The sequence below is a fragment of the Lampetra fluviatilis genome, chromosome 72 (assembly GCF_964198595.1).
Source record: "Lampetra fluviatilis chromosome 72, kcLamFluv1.1, whole genome shotgun sequence".
In the NCBI taxonomy this organism is placed as follows: Eukaryota; Metazoa; Chordata; class Hyperoartia; order Petromyzontiformes; family Petromyzontidae; genus Lampetra; species Lampetra fluviatilis.
Window position 1 is genome coordinate 4,613,992 of NC_136346.1, and position 25,417 is coordinate 4,639,408.

At 57.5% G+C, this 25,417-nt stretch overlaps 1 protein-coding gene and 1 long non-coding RNA gene across 2 annotated transcripts in view; one reads left to right on the forward strand and one right to left on the reverse strand.

Moving 5' to 3' along the window:
• Positions 1–667: 667 nt before the first annotated feature.
• LOC144953180 (unconventional myosin-Va-like) overlaps positions 668–25,417 on the reverse strand; it is a gene marked incomplete at its 5' end in the record, with an annotated part of 128,479 nt that continues 103,729 nt past the window's right edge. The window contains 4 exon segments of the mRNA XM_078883740.1: positions 668–1,080; positions 2,764–2,844; positions 16,498–16,556; positions 16,559–16,674. Coding sequence (XP_078739866.1) covers positions 928–1,080; positions 2,764–2,844; positions 16,498–16,556; positions 16,559–16,674 — 409 coding nt within the window.
• On the forward strand, positions 2,894–4,400 carry LOC144953085 (uncharacterized). Its single transcript, XR_013640755.1, has 4 exons — positions 2,894–3,216; positions 3,502–3,615; positions 3,901–3,957; positions 4,357–4,400. It is a non-coding gene; the product is annotated as an uncharacterized LOC144953085 (long non-coding RNA).

Genomic DNA, 25,417 nt, shown 5'->3' on the forward strand with positions numbered 1-25,417 from the left:
TGTAGTGTATAGTGTAGTGTAGTGTGTAGTGTAGTATGTAGTGTGTAGTGTACTACGTAGTGTATAGTGGAGTGTATAGTGTAGTGTAGTATGTAGTGTAAAGTGTAGTGTATAGTGTAGTGTGTAGTGTATTGTGTAGTGTATAGTGTGTAGTGTAGTGGATAGTGTAGTGTATAGTGTAGTGTATAGTGTAGTGTATAGTGTAGTGTATAGTAGTATAGTGTATAGTGTAGTGTATAGTAGTGTAAAGTAGTGTAGTGTATAGGAGTGTAGTGTAGTATAGTAGCGTAGTGTATAGTGTAGTGTAGTATGTAGTGTAGAGTGTATAGTGTAGTAGTGTACTACGTAGTGTAGTGTAGTATGTAGTGTATAGTGTAGTGTATAGTGTAGTATGTAGTGTATAGTGTATAGTGTAGTGTATAGTGTAGTACGTAGTGTATAGTGTAGTGTAGTATGTAGTGTACTACGTAGTGTATAGTGTAGTATGTAGTATACTACGTAGTGTATAGTGTAGTGTAGTATGTAGTGTACTATGTAGTGTATAGTGTAGTGTATAGTGTAGTGTATAGTAGTGTAGTATGTAGTGTAGTGTGTAGTGTAGTGTGTAGTGTATAGTGTAGTGTATAGTGTACTACGTAGTGTAGTATGTAGTGTACTACGTAGTGTATAGTGTAGTGTATAGTGTAGTATGTAGTGTAGTATGTAGTGTATAGTGTAGTGTATAGTGTAGTATGTAGTGTAGTATGTAGTGTAGTAGTGTAGTATATAGTGTACTACGCAGTGCAGCTTGTACGTTGAACTTCTTCCGCTACCCACGTTGCTAACCGGGGGACCTGCGGTTCTAGCAACGGAGGCGATCTCTCCTCCAGCGCTCCACAGCCCTCCTCGAGCGCTCCCCAGCGCTCCCCAGCGCTCCCTCGGCGCTCCTCAGACGCGAGTGAGGAAGCCGAGGTTCATGCTGGCGGGGATGTGCAGAGTCTCGAGTCCCAGCGGGGACGGGTTGAAGGGGAACGTGACGGGGAAGATAAACTTGACGTCTTGGAGGAGCTGGGGAGAGTCCTTGCGGTCACGGAGACGCTCCTGGGATAGGGTGACAGTGACACACAGAGAGAGGGTGGTGAGGGTGAGGGGGTGGTGAGGGTGAGGTGGGGTGAGGGGGTGGTGAGGGTGAGGGGGTGGTGAGGGTGAGGGGGTGGTGAGGGTGAGGGGGTGGTGAGGGTGAGGGTGAGGGGGTGGTGAGGGTGAGGGGGTGGTGAGGGTGAGGGGGTGGTGAGGGTGAGGGGGTGGTGAGGGTGAGGGGGTGAGGGGGTGAGGTGGGGTGAGGGGGTGGTGAGGGTGAGGGGGGTGAGGGGGAGGGGGAGGAGCTTGGGGGAGTCCTTGCGGTCACGGAGACGCTCCTGGGATAGGGGGGACAGAGACACGCAGAGAGAGGGTGGTGAGGGGTGGTGAGGGTGAGGGGGTGAGGGTGAGGGGTGGTGAGGGTGAGGGGGTGAGGGGGGTGAGGGGGGGTGAGGGGGTGAGGGTGAGGGGGGGGTGAGGGGGTGAGGGTGGTGAGGGGTGGTGAGGGTGAGGGGGTGAGGGTGAGGGGTGGTGAGGGTGAGGGGGTGAGGGTGAGGGGGTGAGGGGGGGTGAGGGGGTGAGGGTGAGGGGGGGTGAGGGAGTGAGGGTGGTGAGGGGTGGTGAGGGTGAGGGGGTGAGGGTGAGGGGGTGAGGGGGGGTGAGGGGGTGAGGGTGAGGGGGGGTGAGGGGGTGGTGAGGGTGAGGGGGGTGGTGAGGGTGAGGGGGTGGTGAGGGTGAGGGGGTGGTGAGGGTGAGGGGGTGGGGAGGGTGAGGGGGTGGGGAGGGTGAGGTGGGGGGAGGGGGAGGGGGAGGAGCTGGGGAGAGTCCTTGCGGTCACGGAGACGCTCCTGAGACACGGGGAGACAGAGACACGCAGAGGGGTGAGGGGGTGGTGAGGGGGTGAGGGGGGTGAGGGTGAGGGGGGGTGGTGAGGGGGGTGAGGGGTTGAGGAGGGGTAAGGGGGGGATTAGCTGGGGGGAGTCTTTGCGGTCACGGAGACGCTCCTGAGACACGGGGGGACAGACACGCAGAGAGAGGGTGGTGAGGGTGAGGGGGTGGTGAGGGTGAGGGTGAGGGGCTGGCTGGAGGGGGGGGGGGGTGAGGGGGAGGGGCTGGGGGGTGAGGGGGAGGGGGAGGGGCTGGCTGGAGGGGGGGGGGTGAGGGGGAGGGGCTGGGGGGTGAGGGGGAGGGGCTGGGGGGGTGAGGGGGAGGGGCTGGGGGGGTGAGGGGGAGGGGCTGGCTGGAGGGGGGGGGGGTGAGGGTGAGGGGGAGGGTGAGGGGCTGGCTGGAGGGGGGGGGGGGTGAGGGGGAGGGGCTGGCTGGAGGGGGGGGGTGAGGGGGAGGGGGAGGGGCTGGCTGGAGGGGGGGGGGTGAGGGGGAGGGGCTGGGGGGTGAGGGGGAGGGGCTGGGGGGGTGAGGGGGAGGGGCTGGGGGGGTGAGGGGGAGGGGCTGGCTGGAGGGGGGGGGGGTGAGGGTGAGGGGGAGGGTGAGGGGCTGGCTGGAGGGGGGGGGGGGGTGAGGGGGAGGGGCTGGCTGGAGGGGGGGGGTGAGGGGGAGGGGGAGGGGCTGGCTGGAGGGGGGGGGGGTGAGGGGGAGGGGCTGGGGGGTGAGGGGGAGGGGCTGGGGGGGTGAGGGGGGAGGGTGAGGGGGAGGGGCTGGGGGGGTGAGGGGGGGGGGTGAGGGGGAGGGGCTGGGGGGAGCTACCTGGATGTTCTTGATGAAGGAGACGGTGACGCGCTCCTCGAACTCGTTGACCGGCGTGTACAAGTTGAGGATCTTGATGATCTGAGGCAGACAGAGACACAGCTGACCCAGGTAGCCTCTAGCAGGGATGTAGGGGCAAGTGCTGTCACACAGACAAAGCTCCCCCAGGTAGCCTCTGGCAGGGATCTAGGGGCAAGTGCTGTCACACAGACAAAGCTCCCCCAGGTAGCCTCCGGCAGGGATGTAGGGGCAAGTGCTGTCACACAGACAAAGCTCCCCCAGGTAGCCTCCGGCAGGGATGTAGGGGCAAGTGCTGTCACACAGACAAAGCTCCCCCAGGTAGCCTCCGGCAGGGCTCTAGGGGCAAGTGCTGTCACACAGACAAAGCTCCCCCAGGTAGCCTCCGGCAGGGATGTAGGGGCAAGTGCTGTCACACAGACAAAGCTCCCCCAGGTAGCCTCCGGCAGGGATGTAGGGGCAAGTGCTGTCACACAGACAACGCTCCCCCAGGTAGCCTCCACCAGGGATGTAGGGGCAAGTGCTGTCACACAGACAACGCTCCCCCAGGTAGCTTCTAGCAGGGCTCTAGGGGCAAGTGCTGTCACACAGACAAAGCTCCCCCAGGTAGCCTCCACCAGGGATGTAGGGGCAAGTGCTGTCACACAGACAACGCTCCCCCAGGTAGCCTCCACCAGGGATGTAGGGGCAAGTGCTGTCACACAGACAACGCTCCCCCAGGTAGCCTCTAGCAGGGCTCTAGGGGCAAGTGCTGTCACACAGACAAAGCTCCCCCAGGTAGCCTCCGGCAGGGATGTAGGGGCAAGTGCTGTCACACAGACAAAGCTCCCCCAGGTAGCCTCTAGCAGGGCTCTAGGGGCAAGTGCTGTCACACAGACAAAGCTCCCCCAGGTAGCCTCTAGCAGGGCTCTAGGGGCAAGTGCTGTCACACAGACAAAGCTCCCCCAGGTAGCCTCTAGCAGGGCTCTAGGGGCAAGTGCTGTCACACAGACAAAGCTCCCCCAGGTAGCCTCTAGCAGGGCTCTAGGGGCAAGTGCTGTCACACAGACAAAGCTCCCCCAGGTAGCCTCTAGCAGGGCTCTAGGGGCAAGTGCTGTCACACAGACAAAGCTCCCCCAGGTAGCCTCCGGCAGGGATGTAGGGGCAAGTGCTGTCACACAGACAAAGCTCCCCCAGGTAGCCTCTAGCAGGGCTCTAGGGGCAAGTGCTGTCACACAGACAAAGCTCCCCCAGGTAGCCTCTAGCAGGGCTCTAGGGGCAAGTGCTGTCACACAGACAAAGCTCCCCCAGGTAGCCTCTAGCAGGGCTCTAGGGGCAAGTGCTGTCACACAGACAAAGCTCCCCCAGGTAGCCTCTAGCAGGGCTCTAGGGGCAAGTGCTGTCACACAGACAAAGCTCCCCCAGGTAGCCTCCACCAGGGATGTAGGGGCAAGTGCTGTCACACAGACAAAGCTCCCCCAGGTAGCCTCTAGCAGGGCTCTAGGGGCAAGTGCTGTCACACAGACAAAGCTCCCCCAGGTAGCCTCTAGCAGGGCTCTAGGGGCAAGTGCTGTCACACAGACAAAGCTCCCCCAGGTAGCCTCCGGCAGGGATGTAGGGGCAAGTGCTGTCACACAGACAAAGCTCCCCCAGGGAGCCTCTAGCAGGGCTCTAGGGGCAAGTGCTGTTACACAGACAAAGCTCCCCCAGGTAGCCTCTAGCAGGGCTCTAGGGGCAAGTGCTGTCACACAGACAAAGCTCCCCCAGGTAGCCTCTAGCAGGGCTCTAGGGGCAAGTGCTGTCACACAGACAAAGCTCCCCCAGGTAGCCTCCACCAGGGATGTAGGGGCAAGTGCTGTCACACAGACAAAGCTCCCCCAGGTAGCCTCTAGCAGGGCTCTAGGGGCAAGTGCTGTCACACAGACAAAGCTCCCCCAGGTAGCCTCTAGCAGGGCTCTAGGGGCAAGTGCTGTCACACAGACAAAGCTCCCCCAGGTAGCCTCCGGCAGGGATGTAGGGGCAAGTGCTGTCACACAGACAAAGCTCCCCCAGGTAGCCTCTAGCAGGGCTCTAGGGGCAAGTGCTGTTACACAGACAAAGCTCCCCCAGGTAGCCTCTAGCAGGGCTCTAGGGGCAAGTGCTGTCACACAGACAAAGCTCCCCCAGGTAGCCTCTAGCAGGGCTCTAGGGGCAAGTGCTGTCACACAGACAAAGCTCCCCCAGGTAGCCTCTAGCAGGGCTCTAGGGGCAAGTGCTGTCACACAGACAAAGCTGCCCCAGGTAGCCTCCGGCAGGGATGTAGGGCCAAGTGCTGTTGGGAGTAGCGAGTAGCAGACAAAGCTGCCCCAGGTAGCCTCTAGCAGGGCTTAGGGGCAAGTGCTGTTAGAAGCGAGCATTAGCAGCACCGCCTATGACGTACACACAGACAAAGCTGCCCCAGGTAGCCTCTAGCAGCGCCGTAGGGGCAAGTGCTGTTAGTAGCGAGTATTGGCAGCACTGCAGCACGCATGCCGATGATTGATACGCGCCCAGCACGATTTTCGTTTGAGGCTGAGTCGACTTAGGGGGAGGCCCAGGACCGGTGCGGGAATCGAACTCGGGGTGTGGTGTTGGTAGCGCAGGTTCACTAACTTCCACTCCATGCACCCATAGACTCAACACTGCCCATAGACTCAGCACTACACCATAGACTCAGCACTGCCATAGACTCAGCACTAACATAGACTCAGCACTGTCACCCATAGACTCAGCACTGTCACCCATAGACTCAACACTGTCACCCATAGACTCAGCACTGCACCATAGACTCAGCACTGTCACCCATAGACTCAGCACTGTCACCCATAGACTCAGCACTGCCACCCATAGACTCAGCACTGCCACCCATAGACTCAGCACTGCCACCCATAGACTCAACACTGCCACCCATAGACTCAACACTGCCACCCATAGACTCAGCACTGTCACCCATAGACTCAACACTGTCACCCATAGACTCAGCACTGTCACCCATAGACTCAACACTGTCCCCCATAGACTCAGCACTGCCACCCATAGACTCAGCACTGTCACCCATAGACTCAACACTGCCACCCATAAACTCAACACTGTCACCCATAGACTCAGCACTGTCACCCATAGACTCAGCACTGTCACCCATAGACTCAACACTGTCACCCATAGACTCAACACTGTCACCCATAGACTCAACACTGCCACCCATAGACTCAGCACTGCCACCCATAGACTCAGCACTGCCACCCATAGACTCAGCACTGCCACCCACAGACTCAGCACTGCCACCCATAGACTCAACACTGCACCATAGACTCAACACTGCCCATAGACTCAACACTGCCACCCATAGACTCAGCACTGCCACCCATAGACTCAGCACTGTCACCCATAGACTCAGCACTGTCACCCATAGACTCAGCACTGCCACCCATAGACTCAACACTGCCACCCATAGACTCAGCACTGACACCCATAGACTCAACACTGCCACCCATAGACTCAACACTGTCACCCATAGACTCAGCACTGTCACCCATAGACTCAACACTGCCACCCATAGACTCAACACTGCCACCCATAGACTCAACACTGTCACCCATAGACTCAGCACTGTCACCCATAGACTCAGCACTGTCACCCATAGACTCAGCACTGTCACCCATAGACTCAACACTGTCACCCATAGACTCAGCACTGCCACCCATAGACTCAGCACTGTCACCCATAGACTCAGCACTGCCCATAGACTCAGCACTGTCACCCATAGACTCAGCACTGCCACCCATAGACTCAGTACTGTCACCCATAGACTCAGCACTGCCACCCATAGACTCAACACTGTCACCCATAGACTCAACACTGCCACCCATAGACTCAACACTGTCACTCATAGACTCAAAACTGCCACCCATAGACTCAACACTGCTACCCATAGACTCAGCACTGCCACCCATAGACTCAGCACTGCCACCCATAGACTCAACACTGTCACCCATAGACTCAACACTGTCCATAGACTCAGCACTGTCACCCATAGACTCAGCACTGCCACCCATAGACTCAGCACTGTCACCCATAGACTCAACACTGTCCATAGACTCAACACTGTCACCCATAGACTCAGCACTGCCACCCATAGACTCAGCACTGCCACCCATAGACTCAACACTGTCACCTATAGACTCAGCACTGTCACCCATAGACTCAGCACTGCCACCCATAGACTCAGCACTGTCACCCATAGACTCAAAACTGCCACCCATAGACTCAGCACTGTCACCCATAGACTCAGCACTGCCACCCATAGACTCAACACTGTCACCCATAGACTCAACACTGTCACCCATAGACTCAACACTGCCACCCATAGACTCAGCACTGCCACCCATAGACTCAACACTGCCACCCATAGACTCAACACTGTCACCCATAGACTCAGCACTGCCACCCATAGACTCAGCACTGCCACCCATAGACTCAACACTGCCACCCATAGACTCAGCACTGCCACCCATAGACTCAACACTGTCACCCATAGACTCAACACTGTCACCCATAGACTCAACACTGCCACCCATAGACTCAGCACTGCCACCCATAGACTCAACACTGCCACCCATAGACTCAGCACTGCCACCCATAGACTCAGCACTGTCACCCATAGACTCAGCACTGCCACCCATAGACTCAAAACTGCCACCCATAGACTCAACACTGTCACCCATAGACTCAACACTGCCACCCATAGACTCAAAACTGCCACCCATAGACTCAACACTGTCACCCATAGACTCAACACTGCCACCCATAGACTCAACACTGTCACCCATAGACTCAGCACTGCCACCCATAGACTCAGCACTGTCACCCATAGACTCAGCACTGCCACCCATAGACTCAGCACTGTCACCCATAGACTCAACACTGTCACCCATAGACTCAGCACTGCCACCCATAGACTCAGCACTGCCACCCATAGACTCAACACTGTCACCCATAGACTCAACACTGTCCATAGACTCAGCACTGTCACCCATAGACTCAGCACTGCCACCCATAGACTCAACACTGTCACCCATAGACTCAACACTGCCACCCATAGACTCAACACTGTCACTCATAGACTCAAAACTGCCACCCATAGACTCAACACTGCTACCCATAGACTCAGCACTGCCACCCATAGACTCAGCACTGCCACCCATAGACTCAACACTGTCACCCATAGACTCAACACTGTCCATAGACTCAGCACTGTCACCCATAGACTCAGCACTGCCACCCATAGACTCAGCACTGTCACCCATAGACTCAACACTGTCCATAGACTCAACACTGTCACCCATAGACTCAGCACTGCCACCCATAGACTCAGCACTGCCACCCATAGACTCAACACTGTCACCTATAGACTCAGCACTGTCACCCATAGACTCAGCACTGCCACCCATAGACTCAGCACTGTCACCCATAGACTCAAAACTGCCACCCATAGACTCAGCACTGTCACCCATAGACTCAGCACTGCCACCCATAGACTCAACACTGTCACCCATAGACTCAACACTGTCACCCATAGACTCAACACTGCCACCCATAGACTCAGCACTGCCACCCATAGACTCAACACTGCCACCCATAGACTCAACACTGTCACCCATAGACTCAGCACTGCCACCCATAGACTCAGCACTGCCACCCATAGACTCAACACTGCCACCCATAGACTCAGCACTGCCACCCATAGACTCAACACTGTCACCCATAGACTCAACACTGTCACCCATAGACTCAACACTGCCACCCATAGACTCAGCACTGCCACCCATAGACTCAACACTGCCACCCATAGACTCAGCACTGCCACCCATAGACTCAGCACTGTCACCCATAGACTCAGCACTGCCACCCATAGACTCAAAACTGCCACCCATAGACTCAACACTGTCACCCATAGACTCAACACTGCCACCCATAGACTCAAAACTGCCACCCATAGACTCAACACTGTCACCCATAGACTCAACACTGCCACCCATAGACTCAACACTGTCACCCATAGACTCAGCACTGCCACCCATAGACTCAGCACTGTCACCCATAGACTCAGCACTGCCACCCATAGACTCAGCACTGTCACCCATAGACTCAACACTGTCACCCATAGACTCAGCACTGCCACCCATAGACTCAGCACTGCCACCCATAGACTCAACACTGTCACCCATAGACTCAACACTGTCCATAGACTCAGCACTGTCACCCATAGACTCAGCACTGCCACCCATAGACTCAGCACTGCCACCCATAGACTCAACACTGTCACCTATAGACTCAACACTGCCACCCATAGACTCAGCACTGTCACCCATAGACTCAGCACTGTCACCCATAGACTCAGCACTGCCACCCATAGACTCAACACTGTCACCTATAGACTCAACACTGCCACCCATAGACTCAGCACTGTCACCCATAGACTCAGCACTGTCACCCATAGACTCAGCACTGTCACCCATAGACTCAACACTGTCACCTATAGACTCAACACTGCCACCCATAGACTCAACACTGTCACCCATAGACTCAGCACTGTCACCCATAGACTCAGCACTGCCACCCATAGACTCAGCACTGTCACCCATAGACTCAACACTGTCACCCATAGACTCAGCACTGCCACCCATAGACTCAGCACTGCCACCCATAGACTCAACACTGTCACCCATAGACTCAACACTGTCCATAGACTCAGCACTGTCACCCATAGACTCAGCACTGCCACCCATAGACTCAGCACTGCCACCCATAGACTCAACACTGTCACCTATAGACTCAACACTGCCACCCATAGACTCAGCACTGTCACCCATAGACTCAGCACTGTCACCCATAGACTCAGCACTGCCACCCATAGACTCAACACTGTCACCTATAGACTCAACACTGCCACCCATAGACTCAGCACTGTCACCCATAGACTCAGCACTGTCACCCATAGACTCAGCACTGTCACCCATAGACTCAACACTGTCACCTATAGACTCAACACTGCCACCCATAGACTCAACACTGTCACCCATAGACTCAGCACTGTCACCCATAGACTCAGCACTGCCACCCATAGACTCAGCACTGCCACCCATAGACTCAGCACTGTCACCTATAGACTCAACACTGCCACCCATAGACTCAGCACTGTCACCCATAGACTCAACACTGTCACCCATAGACTCAGCACTGTCATCCATAGACTCAGCACTGTCACCCATAGACTCAGCACTGCCATAGACTCAGCACTGCCACCCATAGACTCAACACTGTCACCCATAGACTCAGCACTGCCATAGACTCAACACTGCCACCCATAGACTCAACACTGTCACCCATAGACTCAACACTGCTACCCATAGACTCAAAACTGTCACCCATAGACTCAACACTGTCACCCATAGACTCAGCACTGTCACCCATAGACTCAGCACTGTCACCCATAGACTCAGCACTGTCACCCATAGACTCAGCACTGCCACCCATAGACTCAGCACTGCCACCCATAGACTCAGCACTGCCATAGACTCAGCACTGTCACCCATAGACTCAAAACTGCCACCCATAGACTCAGCACTGTCACCCATAGACTCAGCACTGTCACCCATAGACTCAGCACTGTCACCCATAGACTCAACACTTTCACCCATAGACTCAGCACTGCCACCCATAGACTCAGCACTGTCACCCATAGACTCAGCACTGTCACCCATAGACTCAACACTGTCACCCATAGACTCAACACTGTCACCCATAGACTCAGCACTGTCACCCATAGACTCAGCACTGTCACCCATAGACTCAACACTGCCACCCATAGACTCAACACTGTCACCCATAGACTCAGCACTGTCACCCATAGACTCAGCACTGTCACCCATAGACTCAACACTGCCACCCATAGACTCAACACTGTCACCCATAGACTCAGCACTGCCACCCATAGACTCAGCACTGCCACCCATAGACTCAGCACTGTCACCCATAGACTCAGCACTGCCACCCATAGACTCAGCACTGCCACCCATAGACTCAGCACTGTCACCCATAGACTCAACACTGTCACCCATAGACTCAGCACTGTCATCCATAGACTCAGCACTGTCACCCATAGACTCAGCACTGCCATAGACTCAGCACTGCCACCCATAGACTCAGCACTGTCACCCATAGACTCAGCACTGCCATAGACTCAGCACTGCCACCCATAGACTCAACACTGTCACCCATAGACTCAGCACTGCCATAGACTCAGCACTGTCACCCATAGACTCAGCACTGCCATAGACTCAGCACTGCCACCCATAGACTCAACACTGTCACCCATAGACTCAACACTGCCACCCATAGACTCAACACTGTCATAGACTCAGCACTGTCACCCATAGACTCAGCACTGTCACCCATAGACTCAGCACTGCCACCCATAGACTCAGCACTGCCCATAGACTCAGCACTGCCACCCATAGACTCAACACTGTCATAGACTCAACACTGTCACCCATAGACTCAACACTGTCACCCATAGACTCAGCACTGCCACCCATAGACTCAGCACTGCCCATAGACTCAGCACTGCCACCCATAGACTCAGCACTGCCCATAGACTCAGCACTGCCACCCATAGACTCAGCACTGCCCATAGACTCAGCACTGCCACCCATAGACTCAGCACTGCCACCCATAGACTCAGCACTGCCCATAGACTCAGCACTGCCACCCATAGACTCAGCACTGCCATAGACTCAGCACTGTCACCCATAGACTCAGCACTGCCACCCATAGACTCAGCACTGCCACCCATAGACTCAGCACTGCCATAGACTCAGCACTGTCACCCATAGACTCAGCACTGCCACCCATAGACTCAGCACTGCCACCCATAGACTCAGCACTGCCATAGACTCAGCACTGCCACCCATAGACTCAGCACTGCCCATAGACTCAGCACTGCCACCCATAGACTCAGCACTGCCACCCATAGACTCAGCACTGCCCATAGACTCAGCACTGCCACCCATAGACTCAGCACTGCCATAGACTCAGCACTGTCACCCATAGACTCAGCACTGCCACCCATAGACTCAGCACTGCCACCCATAGACTCAGCACTGCCATAGACTCAGCACTGTCACCCATAGACTCAGCACTGCCACCCATAGACTCAGCACTGCCACCCATAGACTCAGCACTGCCATAGACTCAGCACTGTCACCCATAGACTCAGCACTGCCACCCATAGACTCAGCACTGCCACCCATAGACTCAACACTGTCACCCATAGACTCAGCACTGTCATCCATAGACTCATCACTGTCACCCATAGACTCAGCACTGTCACCCATAGACTCAGCACTGCCACCCATAGACTCAGCACTGTCACCCATAGACTCAGCACTGTCACCCATAGACTCAGCACTGCCACCCATAGACTCAGCACTGTCACCTATAGACTCAACACTGCCACCCATAGACTCAGCACTGCCACCCATAGACTCAGCACTGTCACCTATAGACTCAACACTGCCACCCATAGACTCAGCACTGCCACCCATAGACTCAACACTGTCACCCATAGACTCAGCACTGTCACCCATAGACTCAGCACTGTCACCCATAGACTCAGCACTGTCACCCATAGACTCAACACTTTCACCCATAGACTCAGCACTGCCACCCATAGACTCAGCACTGTCACCCATAGACTCAGCACTGTCACCCATAGACTCAACACTGTCACCCATAGACTCAACACTGTCACCCATAGACTCAGCACTGTCACCCATAGACTCAGCACTGTCACCCATAGACTCAACACTGCCACCCATAGACTCAACACTGTCACCCATAGACTCAGCACTGTCACCCATAGACTCAGCACTGTCACCCATAGACTCAACACTGCCACCCATAGACTCAACACTGTCACCCATAGACTCAGCACTGCCACCCATAGACTCAGCACTGCCACCCATAGACTCAGCACTGTCACCCATAGACTCAGCACTGCCACCCATAGACTCAGCACTGCCACCCATAGACTCAGCACTGTCACCCATAGACTCAACACTGTCACCCATAGACTCAGCACTGTCATCCATAGACTCAGCACTGTCACCCATAGACTCAGCACTGCCATAGACTCAGCACTGCCACCCATAGACTCAGCACTGTCACCCATAGACTCAGCACTGCCATAGACTCAGCACTGCCACCCATAGACTCAACACTGTCACCCATAGACTCAGCACTGCCATAGACTCAGCACTGTCACCCATAGACTCAGCACTGCCATAGACTCAGCACTGCCACCCATAGACTCAACACTGTCACCCATAGACTCAACACTGCCACCCATAGACTCAACACTGTCATAGACTCAGCACTGTCACCCATAGACTCAGCACTGTCACCCATAGACTCAGCACTGCCACCCATAGACTCAGCACTGCCCATAGACTCAGCACTGCCACCCATAGACTCAACACTGTCATAGACTCAACACTGTCACCCATAGACTCAACACTGTCACCCATAGACTCAGCACTGCCACCCATAGACTCAGCACTGCCCATAGACTCAGCACTGCCACCCATAGACTCAGCACTGCCCATAGACTCAGCACTGCCACCCATAGACTCAGCACTGCCCATAGACTCAGCACTGCCACCCATAGACTCAGCACTGCCACCCATAGACTCAGCACTGCCCATAGACTCAGCACTGCCACCCATAGACTCAGCACTGCCATAGACTCAGCACTGTCACCCATAGACTCAGCACTGCCACCCATAGACTCAGCACTGCCACCCATAGACTCAGCACTGCCATAGACTCAGCACTGTCACCCATAGACTCAGCACTGCCACCCATAGACTCAGCACTGCCACCCATAGACTCAGCACTGCCATAGACTCAGCACTGCCACCCATAGACTCAGCACTGCCCATAGACTCAGCACTGCCACCCATAGACTCAGCACTGCCACCCATAGACTCAGCACTGCCCATAGACTCAGCACTGCCACCCATAGACTCAGCACTGCCATAGACTCAGCACTGTCACCCATAGACTCAGCACTGCCACCCATAGACTCAGCACTGCCACCCATAGACTCAGCACTGCCATAGACTCAGCACTGTCACCCATAGACTCAGCACTGCCACCCATAGACTCAGCACTGCCACCCATAGACTCAGCACTGCCATAGACTCAGCACTGTCACCCATAGACTCAGCACTGCCACCCATAGACTCAGCACTGCCACCCATAGACTCAACACTGTCACCCATAGACTCAGCACTGTCATCCATAGACTCATCACTGTCACCCATAGACTCAGCACTGTCACCCATAGACTCAGCACTGCCACCCATAGACTCAGCACTGTCACCCATAGACTCAGCACTGTCACCCATAGACTCAGCACTGCCACCCATAGACTCAGCACTGTCACCTATAGACTCAACACTGCCACCCATAGACTCAGCACTGCCACCCATAGACTCAGCACTGTCACCTATAGACTCAACACTGCCACCCATAGACTCAGCACTGCCACCCATAGACTCAGCACTGCCACCCATAGACTCAGCACTGTCACCCATAGACTCAACACTGTCACCTATAGACTCAACACTGCCACCCATAGACTCAACACTGTCACCCATAGACTCAGCACTGTCACCCATAGACTCAGCACTGCCACCCATAGACTCAGCACTGCCACCCATAGACTCAGCACTGTCACCTATAGACTCAACACTGCCACCCATAGACTCAGCACTGTCACCCATAGACTCAGCACTGCCACCCATAGACTCAGCACTGTCACCCATAGACTCAACACTGCCACCCATAGACTCAGCACTGCCACCCATAGACTCAGCACTGCCACCCATAGACTGAGTAGGTGGTCTACTGAGTAGGTGGTAGGCAGAGTAGGTTTCACCTGTGGAGTGGTGAGTGCTGTGCACGTGTCACAGATGGCCTGCTAGTAGACTAACTAAGTAGCTAGTAAACTAAGTAGTTAGTAGACTAAGTAGACTAAGTAGCTAGTAGACTAAGTAGTTAGTAGACTTAGTAGTTAGTATAAAGTGTAGCTAGTAGACTAAGTAGTTAGTAAACTAAGTAGTTAGTAGACTAAGTAGACTAAGTAGCTAGTAGACTAAGTAGTTAGTAGACTAAGTAGACTAAGTAGCTAGTAGACTAAGTAGCTAGTAGACTAAGTAGCTAGTAGTATATAGTATAGTAGTTGTTACATGTGGAGTGGTGAGTGAGGTGCACGTGTCACAGATGGCCTGTTAGTAGACTAAGTATCTAGTAGACTAAGTAGTTAGTAGACTAAGTAGTTAGTAGACTTAGTAGTTAGTATAAAGTGTAGCTAGTAGACTAAGTAGCTAGTAGACTAACTAAGTAGTATATAGTATAGTAGCTGTCACCTGTGGAGTGGTGAGTGCTGTGCACGTGTCACAGATGGCCTGCTAGTAGACTACGTAGCTAGTAGACTAAGTAGTTAGTAGACTAACTAACTAGCTAGTAGACTAACTAGTTAGTAGTATAGATAGTAGAGGTTGTCACCTGTGGTGTGGTGAGTGCTGTGCACGTGTCACAGATGGCCTGCTAGTAGCTAGTAGACTAAGTAGTTAGTAGACTAAGTAGCTAGTAGACTAACTAAGTAGTAGTATAGAGTGTTACCTGTGGAGTGGTGAGTGCTGTGCACGTGTCACAGATGGCCTGCTGGTAGAGAGAGTAGCTAGTAGACTAAGTAGTTAGTAGACTAAGTAGTTAGTAGACTAAGTAGCTAGTAGACTAAGTAGCTAGTAGACTAAGTAGTTAGTAGACTAAGTAGTTAGTAGACTAAGTAGTTAGTAGACTAAGTAGCTAGTAGACTAAGTAGTTAGTAGTATAGTAGTTGTTACCTGTGGAGTGGTGAGTGAGGTGCACGTGTCACAGATGGCCTGCTAGTAGCTAGTAGACTAAGTAGCTAGTAGAGAGAGTAGCTAGTAGACTAAGTAGCTAGTAGACTAAGTAGTTAGTATAGATTGTAGCTAGTAGACTAAGTAGTATAGTGTGGTTCTCACCTGTGGCGTGGTGAGTGCTGTGCACGTGTCACAGATGGCCTGCTAGTAGCTAGTAGACTAAGTAGCTAGTAGAGAGAGTAGCTAGTAGACTAAGTAGCTAGTAGACTAAGTAGTTAGTATAGATTGTAGCTAGTAGACTAAGTAGTATAGTGTGGTTCTCACCTGTGGCGTGGTGAGTGCTGTGCACGTGTCACAGATGGCCTGCTGGTAGAGAGAGTAGCTAGTAGACTAAGTAGTTAGTATAGATTGTAGCTAGTAGACTAAGTAGTATAGTGTGGTTCTCACCTGTGGCGTGGTGAGTGCTGTGCACGTGTCACAGATGGCCTGCTAGTAGCTAGTAGACTAAGTAGCTAGTAGAGAGAGTAGCTAGTAGACTAAGTAGCTAGTAGACTAAGTAGTTAGTATAGATTGTAGCTAGTAGACTAAGTAGTATAGTGTGGTTCTCACCTGTGGCGTGGTGAGTGAGGTGCACGTGTCACAGATGGCCTGCTGGTAGAGAGAGTAGCTAGTAGACTAAGTAGCTAGTAGACTAAGTAGTTAGTATTGAGAGTAGCTAGTAGACTAAGTAGTATAGTGTGGTTCTCACCTGTGGCGTGGTGAGTGAGGTGCACGTGTCACAGATGGCCTGCGCGTCTTCGCTCGTCTCTTCTTCATCTGCAGCAGCTGGGCGGCCTGAGCCAGCGGCTGCAGGGCCTCCTTGGCCCCCGTGTGGAGCAGGAGGTCACGCTCCCTGAGCCACTCCTCCACCTGGCACACGTTGTAGCTGCAAGGGGTAGAGAGTGGGTGTGTGGTGGGTGGGTGGGTGGGTGGGTGTGTGGGTGGGTGGGTGGGTGTGTGGGTGGGTGGGTGAGTGGGTGGGTGAGTGAGTGAGTGAGTGGGTGGGTGGGTGAGTGGGTGGGTGAGTGGGTGAGTGGGTGGGTGAGTGAGTGGGTGAGTGGGTGGGTGGGTGAGTGGGTGGGTGGGTGAATGAGTGAGTGGGTGAATGAATGAATGGGTGGGTGAGTGAGTGAGTGGGTGTGGGGGTGGGTGAGTGAGTGGGTGAGTGAGTGGGTGTGGGGGTGGGTGAGTGAGTGGGTGTGAGGGTGGGTGAATGAGTGTGTGGGTGGGTGGGTGTGTGGGTGGGTGGGTGTGTGGGTGGGTGGGTGGGTGAGTGAGTGGATGAATGAGTGAGTGGGTGGGTGGTCGAGTGAGTGGATGGGTGAGTGGATGAATGAGTGAGTGGGTGGGTGGGTGAGTGAGTGAGTGAGTGGGTAGGTGCAGGGCCTCCTTGGCCCCCGTGTGGAGCAGGAGGTCACGCTCCCTGAGCCACTCCTCCACCTGGCACACGTTGTAGCTGCAAAGGGTAGAGAGTGGGTGAGTGGGTGGGTGGGTGTGTGGGTGGGTGGGTGAGTGGGTGAGTGGGTGGGTGAGTGGGTGAGTGAGTGAGTGAGTGGGTGGGTGGGTGAGTGGGTGGGTGAGTGGGTGAGTGGGTGGGTGAGTGAGTGGGTGAGTGGGTGGGTGGGTGAGTGGGTGGGTGGGTGGGTGAATGAGTGAGTGGGTGAATGAATGAATGGGTGGGTGAGTGAGTGAGTGGGTGTGGGGGTGGGTGAGTGAGTGGGTGAGTGAGTGGGTGTGGGGGTGGGTGAGTGAGTGGGTGTGAGGGTGGGTGAATGAGTGTGTGGGTGGGTGGGTGTGTGGGTGGGTGGGTGGGTGAGTGAGTGGATGAATGAGTGAGTGGGTGGGTGAGTGAGTGAGTGAGTGGGTGGGTGAGTGGGTGGGTGGGTGAGTGAGTGAGTGAGTGGGTAGGTGCAGGGCCTCCTTGGCCCCCGTGTGGAGCAGGAGGTTACGCTCCCTGAGCCACTCCTCCACCTGGCACACGTTGTAGCTGCAAGGGGTAGAGAGTGGGTGAGTGGGTGGGTGAGTGAGTGGGTGAGTGGGTGTGTGGGTGTGTGGGTGGGTGAGTGGGTGGGTGGGTGGGTGGGTGAGTGAGTGGGTGGGTGGGTGGGTGAGTGAGTGAGTGGGTGGGTGAGTGGGTGGGTGGGTGAGTGAGTGGATGAATGAGTGAGTGGGTGGGTGGGTGAGTGAGTGAGTGAGTGGGTGGGTGCAGGGCCTCCTTGGCCCCCGTGTGGAGCAGGAGGTCACGCTCCCTGAGCCACTCCTCCACCTGGCACACGTTGTAGCTGCAAGGGGTAGAGAGTGGGTGAGTGGGTGGGTGAGTGAGTGGGTGAGTGGGTGTGTGGGTGGGTGAGTGGGTGGGTGAGTGGTGTGTGGGTGGGTGGGTGGGTGGGTGGGTGAGTGGGTGAGTGGGTGTGTGGGTGGGTGAGTGGGTGGGTGGGTGGGTGGGTGAGTGAGTGGGTGGGTGGGTGGGTGAGTGAGTGAGTGGGTGGGTGAGTGGGTGGGTGGGTGAGTGAGTGGATGAATGAGTGAGTGGGTGGGTGGGTGAATGAGTGAGTGGGTGAATGAATGAATGGGTGGGTGAGTGAGTGAGTGGGTGTGGGGGTGGGTGAGTGAGTGGGTGAGTGAGTGGGTGTGGGGGTGGGTGAGTGAGTGGGTGTGGGGGTGGGTGAATGAGTGTGTGGGTGGGTGGGTGTGTGGGTGGGTGGGTGGGGGGGTGGGTGAGTGAGTGGGTGGGTGGGTGGGTGAGTGAGTGGGTGGGGGTGGGTGGGTGGGTGGGGGGATGAGTGGGTGAGTGGGGTGGGTGGGTGAGTGGGTGGGTGAGTGAGTGGGTGGGGGGGTGGGTGGGGGGGTGGGTGGGTGGGTGGGTGGGTGGGGGGATGAGTGGGTGAGTGGGTGGGTGGGTGAGTGGGTGAGTGAGTGGGTGGGTGGGTGGGGGGGTGAGTGGGTGGGTGGGTGAGTGAGTGGGTGGGTGAGTGAGTGGGTCGGTGGGTGAGTGAGTGAGTGGGTGAGTGGGTTGGTGAGTGAGTGAAGGGGTGGGTGAGTGAGTGAGTGAGTGGGTGAGTGAGTGAGTGAGTGGGTGGGTGAGTGGGTGGGTGAGTGGGTGGGTGAATGAGTGAGTGAGTGAGTGGGTGAGTGAGTGAGTGAGTGTGTGGGTGGGTGAGTGGGTGAGTGGGTGGGTGAGTGAGTGGGTGAGTGGGTGTGTGGGTGGGTGAGTGGGTGTGTGGGTGGGTGGGTGAGTGGGTGAGTGGGTGGGTGAGTGAGTGAGTGAGTGAGTGGGTGAGTGGGTGAGTGAGTGAGTGGGTGGGAGAGTGAGTGAGTGGGTGGGTGGGTGGGTGGGTGGGTGGGTGGGTGAGTGAGTGGGTCGGTGGGTGAGTGAGTGAGTGGGTGAGTGGGTTGGTGAGTGAGTGAGTGGGTGGGTGAGTGAGTGAGTGAGTGGGTGAGTGAGTGGGTGGGTGAGTGGGTGGGTGAGTGGGTGGGTGAATGAGTGAGTGAGTGAGTGGGTGAGTGAGTGAGTGAGTGTGTGGGTGGGTGGGTGAGTGGGTGAGTGGGTGGGTGAGTGAGTGGGTGAGTGGGTGTGTGGGTGGGTGAGTGGGTGTGTGGGTGGGTGGGTGAGTGGGTGAGTGGGTGGGTGAGTGAGTGAGTGAGTGGGTGAGTGGGTGAGTGAGTGGGTGGGAGGGTGGGTGGGTGGGTGGGAGGGTGGGTGAGTGGGTGGGTGAATGAATGAATGGGTGGGTGAGTGAGTGAGTGAGTGGGTGTGGGGGTGGGTGAGTGAGTGGGTGTGGGGGTGGGGTGAATGAGTGTGTGGGTGTGTGGGTGGGTGAGTGGGTGAGTGGGGGGGTGGGGGGGTGGGTGAGTGAGTGAGTGAGTGGGTGGGTGAGTGAGTGAGTGGGTGGGTGGGTGGGTGGGTAGGTGGGTGAGTGAGTGAGTGGGTGAGTGAGTGAGTGGGTGAGTGGGTGAGTGAGTGGGTGGGTGAGTGAGTGGGTGTGGGGGTGGGTGAGTGAGTGGGTGAGTGAGTGGGTGGGGGGGTGGGTGAGTGGGTGGGTGGGGTGGTGGGTGAGTGAGTGGGTGGGTGAGTGAGTGAGTGAGTGGGTGGGTGGGTGAGTCAGTGAGTGGGTGTGGGGGTGGGTGAATGAGTGTGTGGGTGGGTGGGTGTGTGGGTGGGTGGGTGGGGGGGTGGTGTGAGTGGGTGAGTGGGGGGGTGGGGGGGTGGGTGAGTGAGTGGGGTGGGTGAGTGAGTGGGTGGGTGGGTGAGTGAGTGGGTGGGTGAGTGTGTGGGTGAGTGGGTGAGTGGGTGGGTGAGTGGGTGAGTGGGTGGGTGAGTGGTGGGTGAGTGGGTGAGTGGGTGGGTGAGTGGGTGGGTGAGTGGGTGGGTGAGTGGGTGAGTGTGTGGGTGAGTGGGTGAGTGAGTGTGTGGGTGAGTGGGTGAGTGGTGGGTGAGTGTGTGGGTGAGTGGGTGAGTGGGTGGGGTGAGTGGGTGGGTGAGTGGGTGGGTGAGTGGGTGGGTGAGTGGGTGGGTGAGTGAGTGGGTGAGTGAGTGAGTGGGGTGTGGGGGTGGGTGATTGAGTGTGTGGGTGGGTGTGTGTGTGGGTGGGTGGGTGGGGGGGTGGGTGAGTGGGTGAGTGGGGGGGTGGGGGGGTGGGTGAGTGAGTGAGTGAGTGGGTGGGTGGGTGAGTGAGTGAGTGAGTGGGTGGGTGGGTGGGTGAGTGAGTGGGTGAATGAATGAATGGTTGGGTGAGTGAGTGAGTGGGTGTGGGGGTGGGTGAGTGAGTGGGTGAGTGAGTGGGTGTGGGGGTGGGTGAGTGAGTGGGTGTGGGGGTGGGTGAATGAGTGTGTGGGTGGGTGGGTGTGTGGGTGGGTGAGTGGGTGAGTGGGGGGGTGGGGGGGTCGGTGAGTGAGTGAGTGGGTGGGTGGGTGAGTGAGTGAGTGGGTGGGTGGGTGGGTGGGTGGGTGGGTGGGTGGGTGGGTGGGTGGGTGAGTGAGTGAGTGAGTGGGTGAGTGGGTGAGTGGGTGAGTGAGTGAGTGAGTGGGTGGGTGAGTGAGTGGGTGTGGGGGTGGGTGAGTGAGTGGGTGAGTGAGTGGGTGGGGCGGTGGGTGAGTGGGTGGGTGGGTTGGTGGGTGAGTGAGTGAGTGGGTGGGTGAGTGAGTGAGTGAGTGGGTGGGTGGGTGGGTGAGTGAGTGAGTGAGTGGGTGAGTGGGTGGGTGAGTGAGTGAGTGGGTGTGGGGGTGGGTGAATGAGTGTGCGGGTGGGTGGGTGTGTGGGTGGGTGGGTGGGGGGGTGGGTGAGTGGGGGGGTGGGGGGGTGGGGGGTGGGTGAGTGAGTGAGTGGTGTGGGTGAGTGAGTGAGTGGGTGGGTGGGTGAGTGAGTGAGTGAGTGGGTGGGTGAGTGTGTGGGTGAGTGGGTGAGTGGGTGGGTGAGTGGGTGGGTGAGTGGGTGAGTGGGTGGGTGAGTGGTGGGTGGGAGGGTGGGTGTGTGGGTTGGTGGGTGGGTGTGTGGGTGGGTGAGTGGGTGAGTGGGGGGGTGGGGGGGTGGGTGAGTGAGTGAGTGGGTGGGTGAGTGAGTGAGCGAGTGGGTGGGTGGGTGGGTGAGTGAGTGAGTGAGTGAGTGAGTGAGAGAGCGGTGAGTGGGTGAGTGGGTGAGTGAGTGGGTGAGTGGGTGAGTGAGTGGGTGGGAGTGAGTGAGTGGGTGTGGGGGTGGGTGAGTGGTGTGAGTGAGTGTGGTGGGGGGGGTGGGTGAGTGGGTGGGTGGGGTGGTGGGTGAGTGAGTGGGTGAATGAATGAATGGGTGGGTGAGTGAGTGAGTGAGTGGGTGTGGGGGTGGGTGAGTGAGTGGGTGAGTGAGTGGGTGTGGGGGTGGATGAGTGAGTGGGTGTGGGGGTGGGTGAATGAGTGTGTGGGTGGGTGGGTGTGTGGGTGGGTGAGTGGGTGAGTGGGGGGGTGGGGGGGTCGGTGAGTGAGTGAGTGGGTGGGTGAGTGAGTGAGTGAGTGGGTGGGTGGGTGGGTGAGTGAGTGTGTGGGTGAGTGGGTGAGTGGGTGAGTGAGTGAGTGGGTGAGTGGGTGAGTGAGTGGGTGGGTGAGTGAGTGGGTGTGGGGGTGGGTGAGTGAGTGGGTGAGTGAGTGGGTGGGGGGGGTGGGTGAGTGGGTGGGTGGGTTGGTGGGTGAGTGAGTGGGTGGGTGAGTGAGTGAGTGAGTGGGTGGGTGGGTGGGTGAGTGAGTGAGTGGGTGTGGGGGTGGGTGAATGAGTGTGTGGGTGGGTGGGTGTGTGGGTGGGTGGGTGGGGGGGTGGGTGAGTGGGTGAGTGGGGGGGGTGGGGGGGTGGGGGGGTGGGTGAGTGAGTGAGTGAGTGGGTGGGTGAGTGAGTGAGTGAGTGGGTGGGTGGGTGAGTGAGTGGGTGGGTGGGTGAGTGTGTGGGTGAGTGGGTGAGTGGGTGGGTGAGTGGGTGGGTGAGTGGGTGAGTGGGTGGGTGAGTGGGTGGGTGGGAGGGTGGGTGAGTGGGTGGGTGAATGAATGAATGGGTGGGTGAGTGAGTGAGTGGGTGTGGGGGTGGGTGAGTGAGTGGGTGAGTGAGTGGGTGTGGGGGTGGGTGAGTGAGTGGGTGTGGGGGTGGGTGGGGGGGTGGGTGAGTGGGTGGGTGGGTTGGTGGGTGAGTGAGTGGGTGGGTGAGTGAGTGAGTGAGTGAGTGGGTAGGTGGGTGATGTGAGTGAGTGGGTGTGGGGGTGGGTGAATGAGTGTGTGGGTGGGTGGGTGTGTGGGTGGGTGGGTGTGTGGGTGGGTGGGTGTGTGGGTGGGTGGGTGGGGGGGGGGTGAGTGGGTGAGTGGGGGGGTGGGGGGTGGGGGGGTGGGGGGGTGGGTGAGTGAGTGGGTGGTGAGTGAGTGAGTGGGTGGGTGGGTGAGTGAGTGAGTGGGTGGGTGAGTGTGTGGGTGAGTGGGTGAGTGGGTGGGTGAGTGGGTGGGTGAGTGGGTGAGTGGGTGGGTGAGTGGGTGGTGAGTGGGTGGAGTGGGTGAGTGTGTGGTGAGTGGGTGAGTGAGTGTGTGGTCAGTGGGTGAGTGGGTGGTGAGTGTGTGGGTGAGTGGGTGAGTGGGTGGGTGAGTGGGTGGGTGATTGGGTGGGTGGTGAGTGGGTGGGTGAGTGGGGTGAGTGAGTGGGGTGAGTGATGTGGGTGTGGGTGAATGAGTGTGTGGGTGGGTGGTGTGTGTGGGTGGGTGGGTGGTGGGAGGTGGGTGAGTGGTGAGTGGGGGGTGGGTGGGAGTGGTGAGTGGGTGGGTGAGTGGTGGTGAGTGAGTGAGTGGAGTGGGTGGGTGAGAGTGAGTGGGTGAGTGGGGGTGGGTGAGTGGGTGAGTGTGTGGGTGAGTGGGTGGTGGGTGAGTGGGTGGGTGAGTGGGTGGGTGAGTGGATTGTGGGTGAGTGGGTGGTGGTGGTGTGGGTGAGTGTGTGAGTGAGGTGAGGTGAGTGTGTGGGTGAGTGGGTGAGTGGGTGGGTGAGTGTGTGGGTGGGTGGGTGAGTGGGTGGTGAGTGAGTGGGTGAGTGGTGAGTGGGTGGGGTGGGTGAGTGGGTGAGTGGGTGGTGAGTGGTGTGAGTGGGTGGTGGGTGAGTGGGTGGGTGGTGTGGGTGAGTGGGTGAGTGGGTGGGTGAGTGGGTGAGTGAGGTGGGTGGGTGGGTGAGTGGAGTGGGAGTGAGTGAGTGGGTGGGTGAGTGAGTGGGGTGAGTGTGTGAGTGGGTGGGTGAGTGTTTGGGTGAGTGGGTGGGTGAGTGGGTGGGTGAGTGGGTGGGTGGGGGAGTGGGGTGAGTGAGTGGGTGGGTGAGTGGGTGAGTGAGTGGGTGGGTGGGTGAGTGGGTGGGTGGTGAGTGAGTGGGTGGTGAGTGAGTGGGTGGGTGAGTGTGTGAGGGTGGTGGGTGGGTGAGTGGTGAGTAGGGGTGAGGTGGGTGGTGAGTGGGTGGGTGAGTGGGGTGAGTGGAGTGGGTGAGTGAGTGAGTGGGTGGAGTGAGTGAGTGAGGGGTGAGTGGGTGGGTGAGTGAGTGGTGGGTGAGTGGGTGGGTGAGTGTGTGGGTGAGTGTGGTGGGTGGTGGGTGGGTGGGTGGGTGAGTGGGTGGTGGTGGGTGGTGTGAGTGGGTGGGTGGGTGGGTGAGTGGGTGGGTGGGTGGGGGGTGAGTGGGTGGGGGGGGTGGGGGGTGGTGTGAGTGGGGGGGGTGGGGGGTGTGAGTGAGTGGGGGAGGTGGGTGTGGTGAGTGGGTGGGTGGTGGGTGGGGGGGTGGGGTGAGTGAGTGAGTGGGGGGTGGTGGGTGAGTGTGTGGGTGAGTGGGTGGGTGAGTGGGTGGGTGAGTGGGTGGGTGGTGAGTGGGTGAGTGAGTGAGTGGGTGAGTGAGTGAGTGGGTGGGTGGTGTGTGGTGAGTGGTGGGTGAGTGGGTGGGTGGGTGAGTGAGTGGGTGGGTGAGTGGTGAGTGGGTGGGTGAGTGGGTGAGTGGGTGAGTGGTGAGTGAGTGGGGTGAGTGAGTGGGTGAGTGAGTGAGTGGGTGGAGTGAGTGTGTGGGTGAGTGGGTGAGTGGGTGGGTGAGTGGTGGTGAGTGGGTGGGTGGGGGAGTGGGTGGTGAGTGGGTGGGTGAGTGGGTGAGTGAGTGAGTGAGTGAGTGGGTGGGTGAGTGAGTGGGTGAGTGAGTGAGTGGGTGGGTGAGTGTGTGGGTGAGTGGGTGAGTGGGTGGGTGAGTGAGTGGGTGGGAGAGTGAGTGGGTGGGTGAGTGAGTGGGTGGGGTGAGTGGGGTGAGTGGGTGAGTGGGTGTGAGTTGAGTGGAGAGTGGTGGGTGAGTTGAGTGAGTGTGGGGGGGGTGGGTGAGTGGGTGAGGGTGAGTGGGTGGAGTGGGGTGGGTGAGTGGGTGGGAGGTGTGGGGGGGTGGAGTGGGGGGGGTGGGGTGACGTGCGAGAGTGGGTGGGTGGGGGTGGTGGGGGGGGGTGGTGGAGAGTGAGTGGGTGGGGGGTGGGGGTGGTGAGTGGGTGGGTGAGTGAGAGTGGTGGGTGAGTGGGGGTGGGTGAGTGGGAGGTGGAGGGTGAGGTGGTGTGTGAGTGGGTGAGTGAGTGGGTGGTGGGTGTGTGTGTGGGTGGTGAGTGACGAAGTGGGTGGGTGAGTGGTGGGTGGTGGGTGAGTGAGTGGTGAGTGGGTGGGTGAGTGGGTGGAGTGGGTGAGTGGTGGTGTGAGTGGTGAGTGGTGAGTGGAGTGAGTGGGTGGGTGAGTGAGTGAGTGAGTGAGTGAGTGGAGGGTGAGTGAGCTGGGTTGGAGTGAGGGTGAGTGAGTGAGTGAGTGGTGTGGGTGAGGGGGTGGTGGGGTGGGGTTGGGTGGGAGGGGGGGGGTGGGGGGTGGATAGGTTGAATGATCCTATGAACAACCACCACTCACGTGAACGTGACCCCTGACCCCCCCTGACCCCCCAACCAGTGACCCCTGACCCCTGACCCCCACTCACCGTATCTGCACCCCCTTGCTCCAGGAGCACATGTCCTGCGCAAGAGGAGCGCGTGAGGGCGGCCTGCCCCCGTCAGGTAGAGCAGCTGCCCCGCGTCAGCCTGACCCAGCAGCTCCCGCTCGGCCCCCTGGAAGCCAGCGTCGACGTCCAGAGCGCAAGCCGCGACAACCAGCGTCTC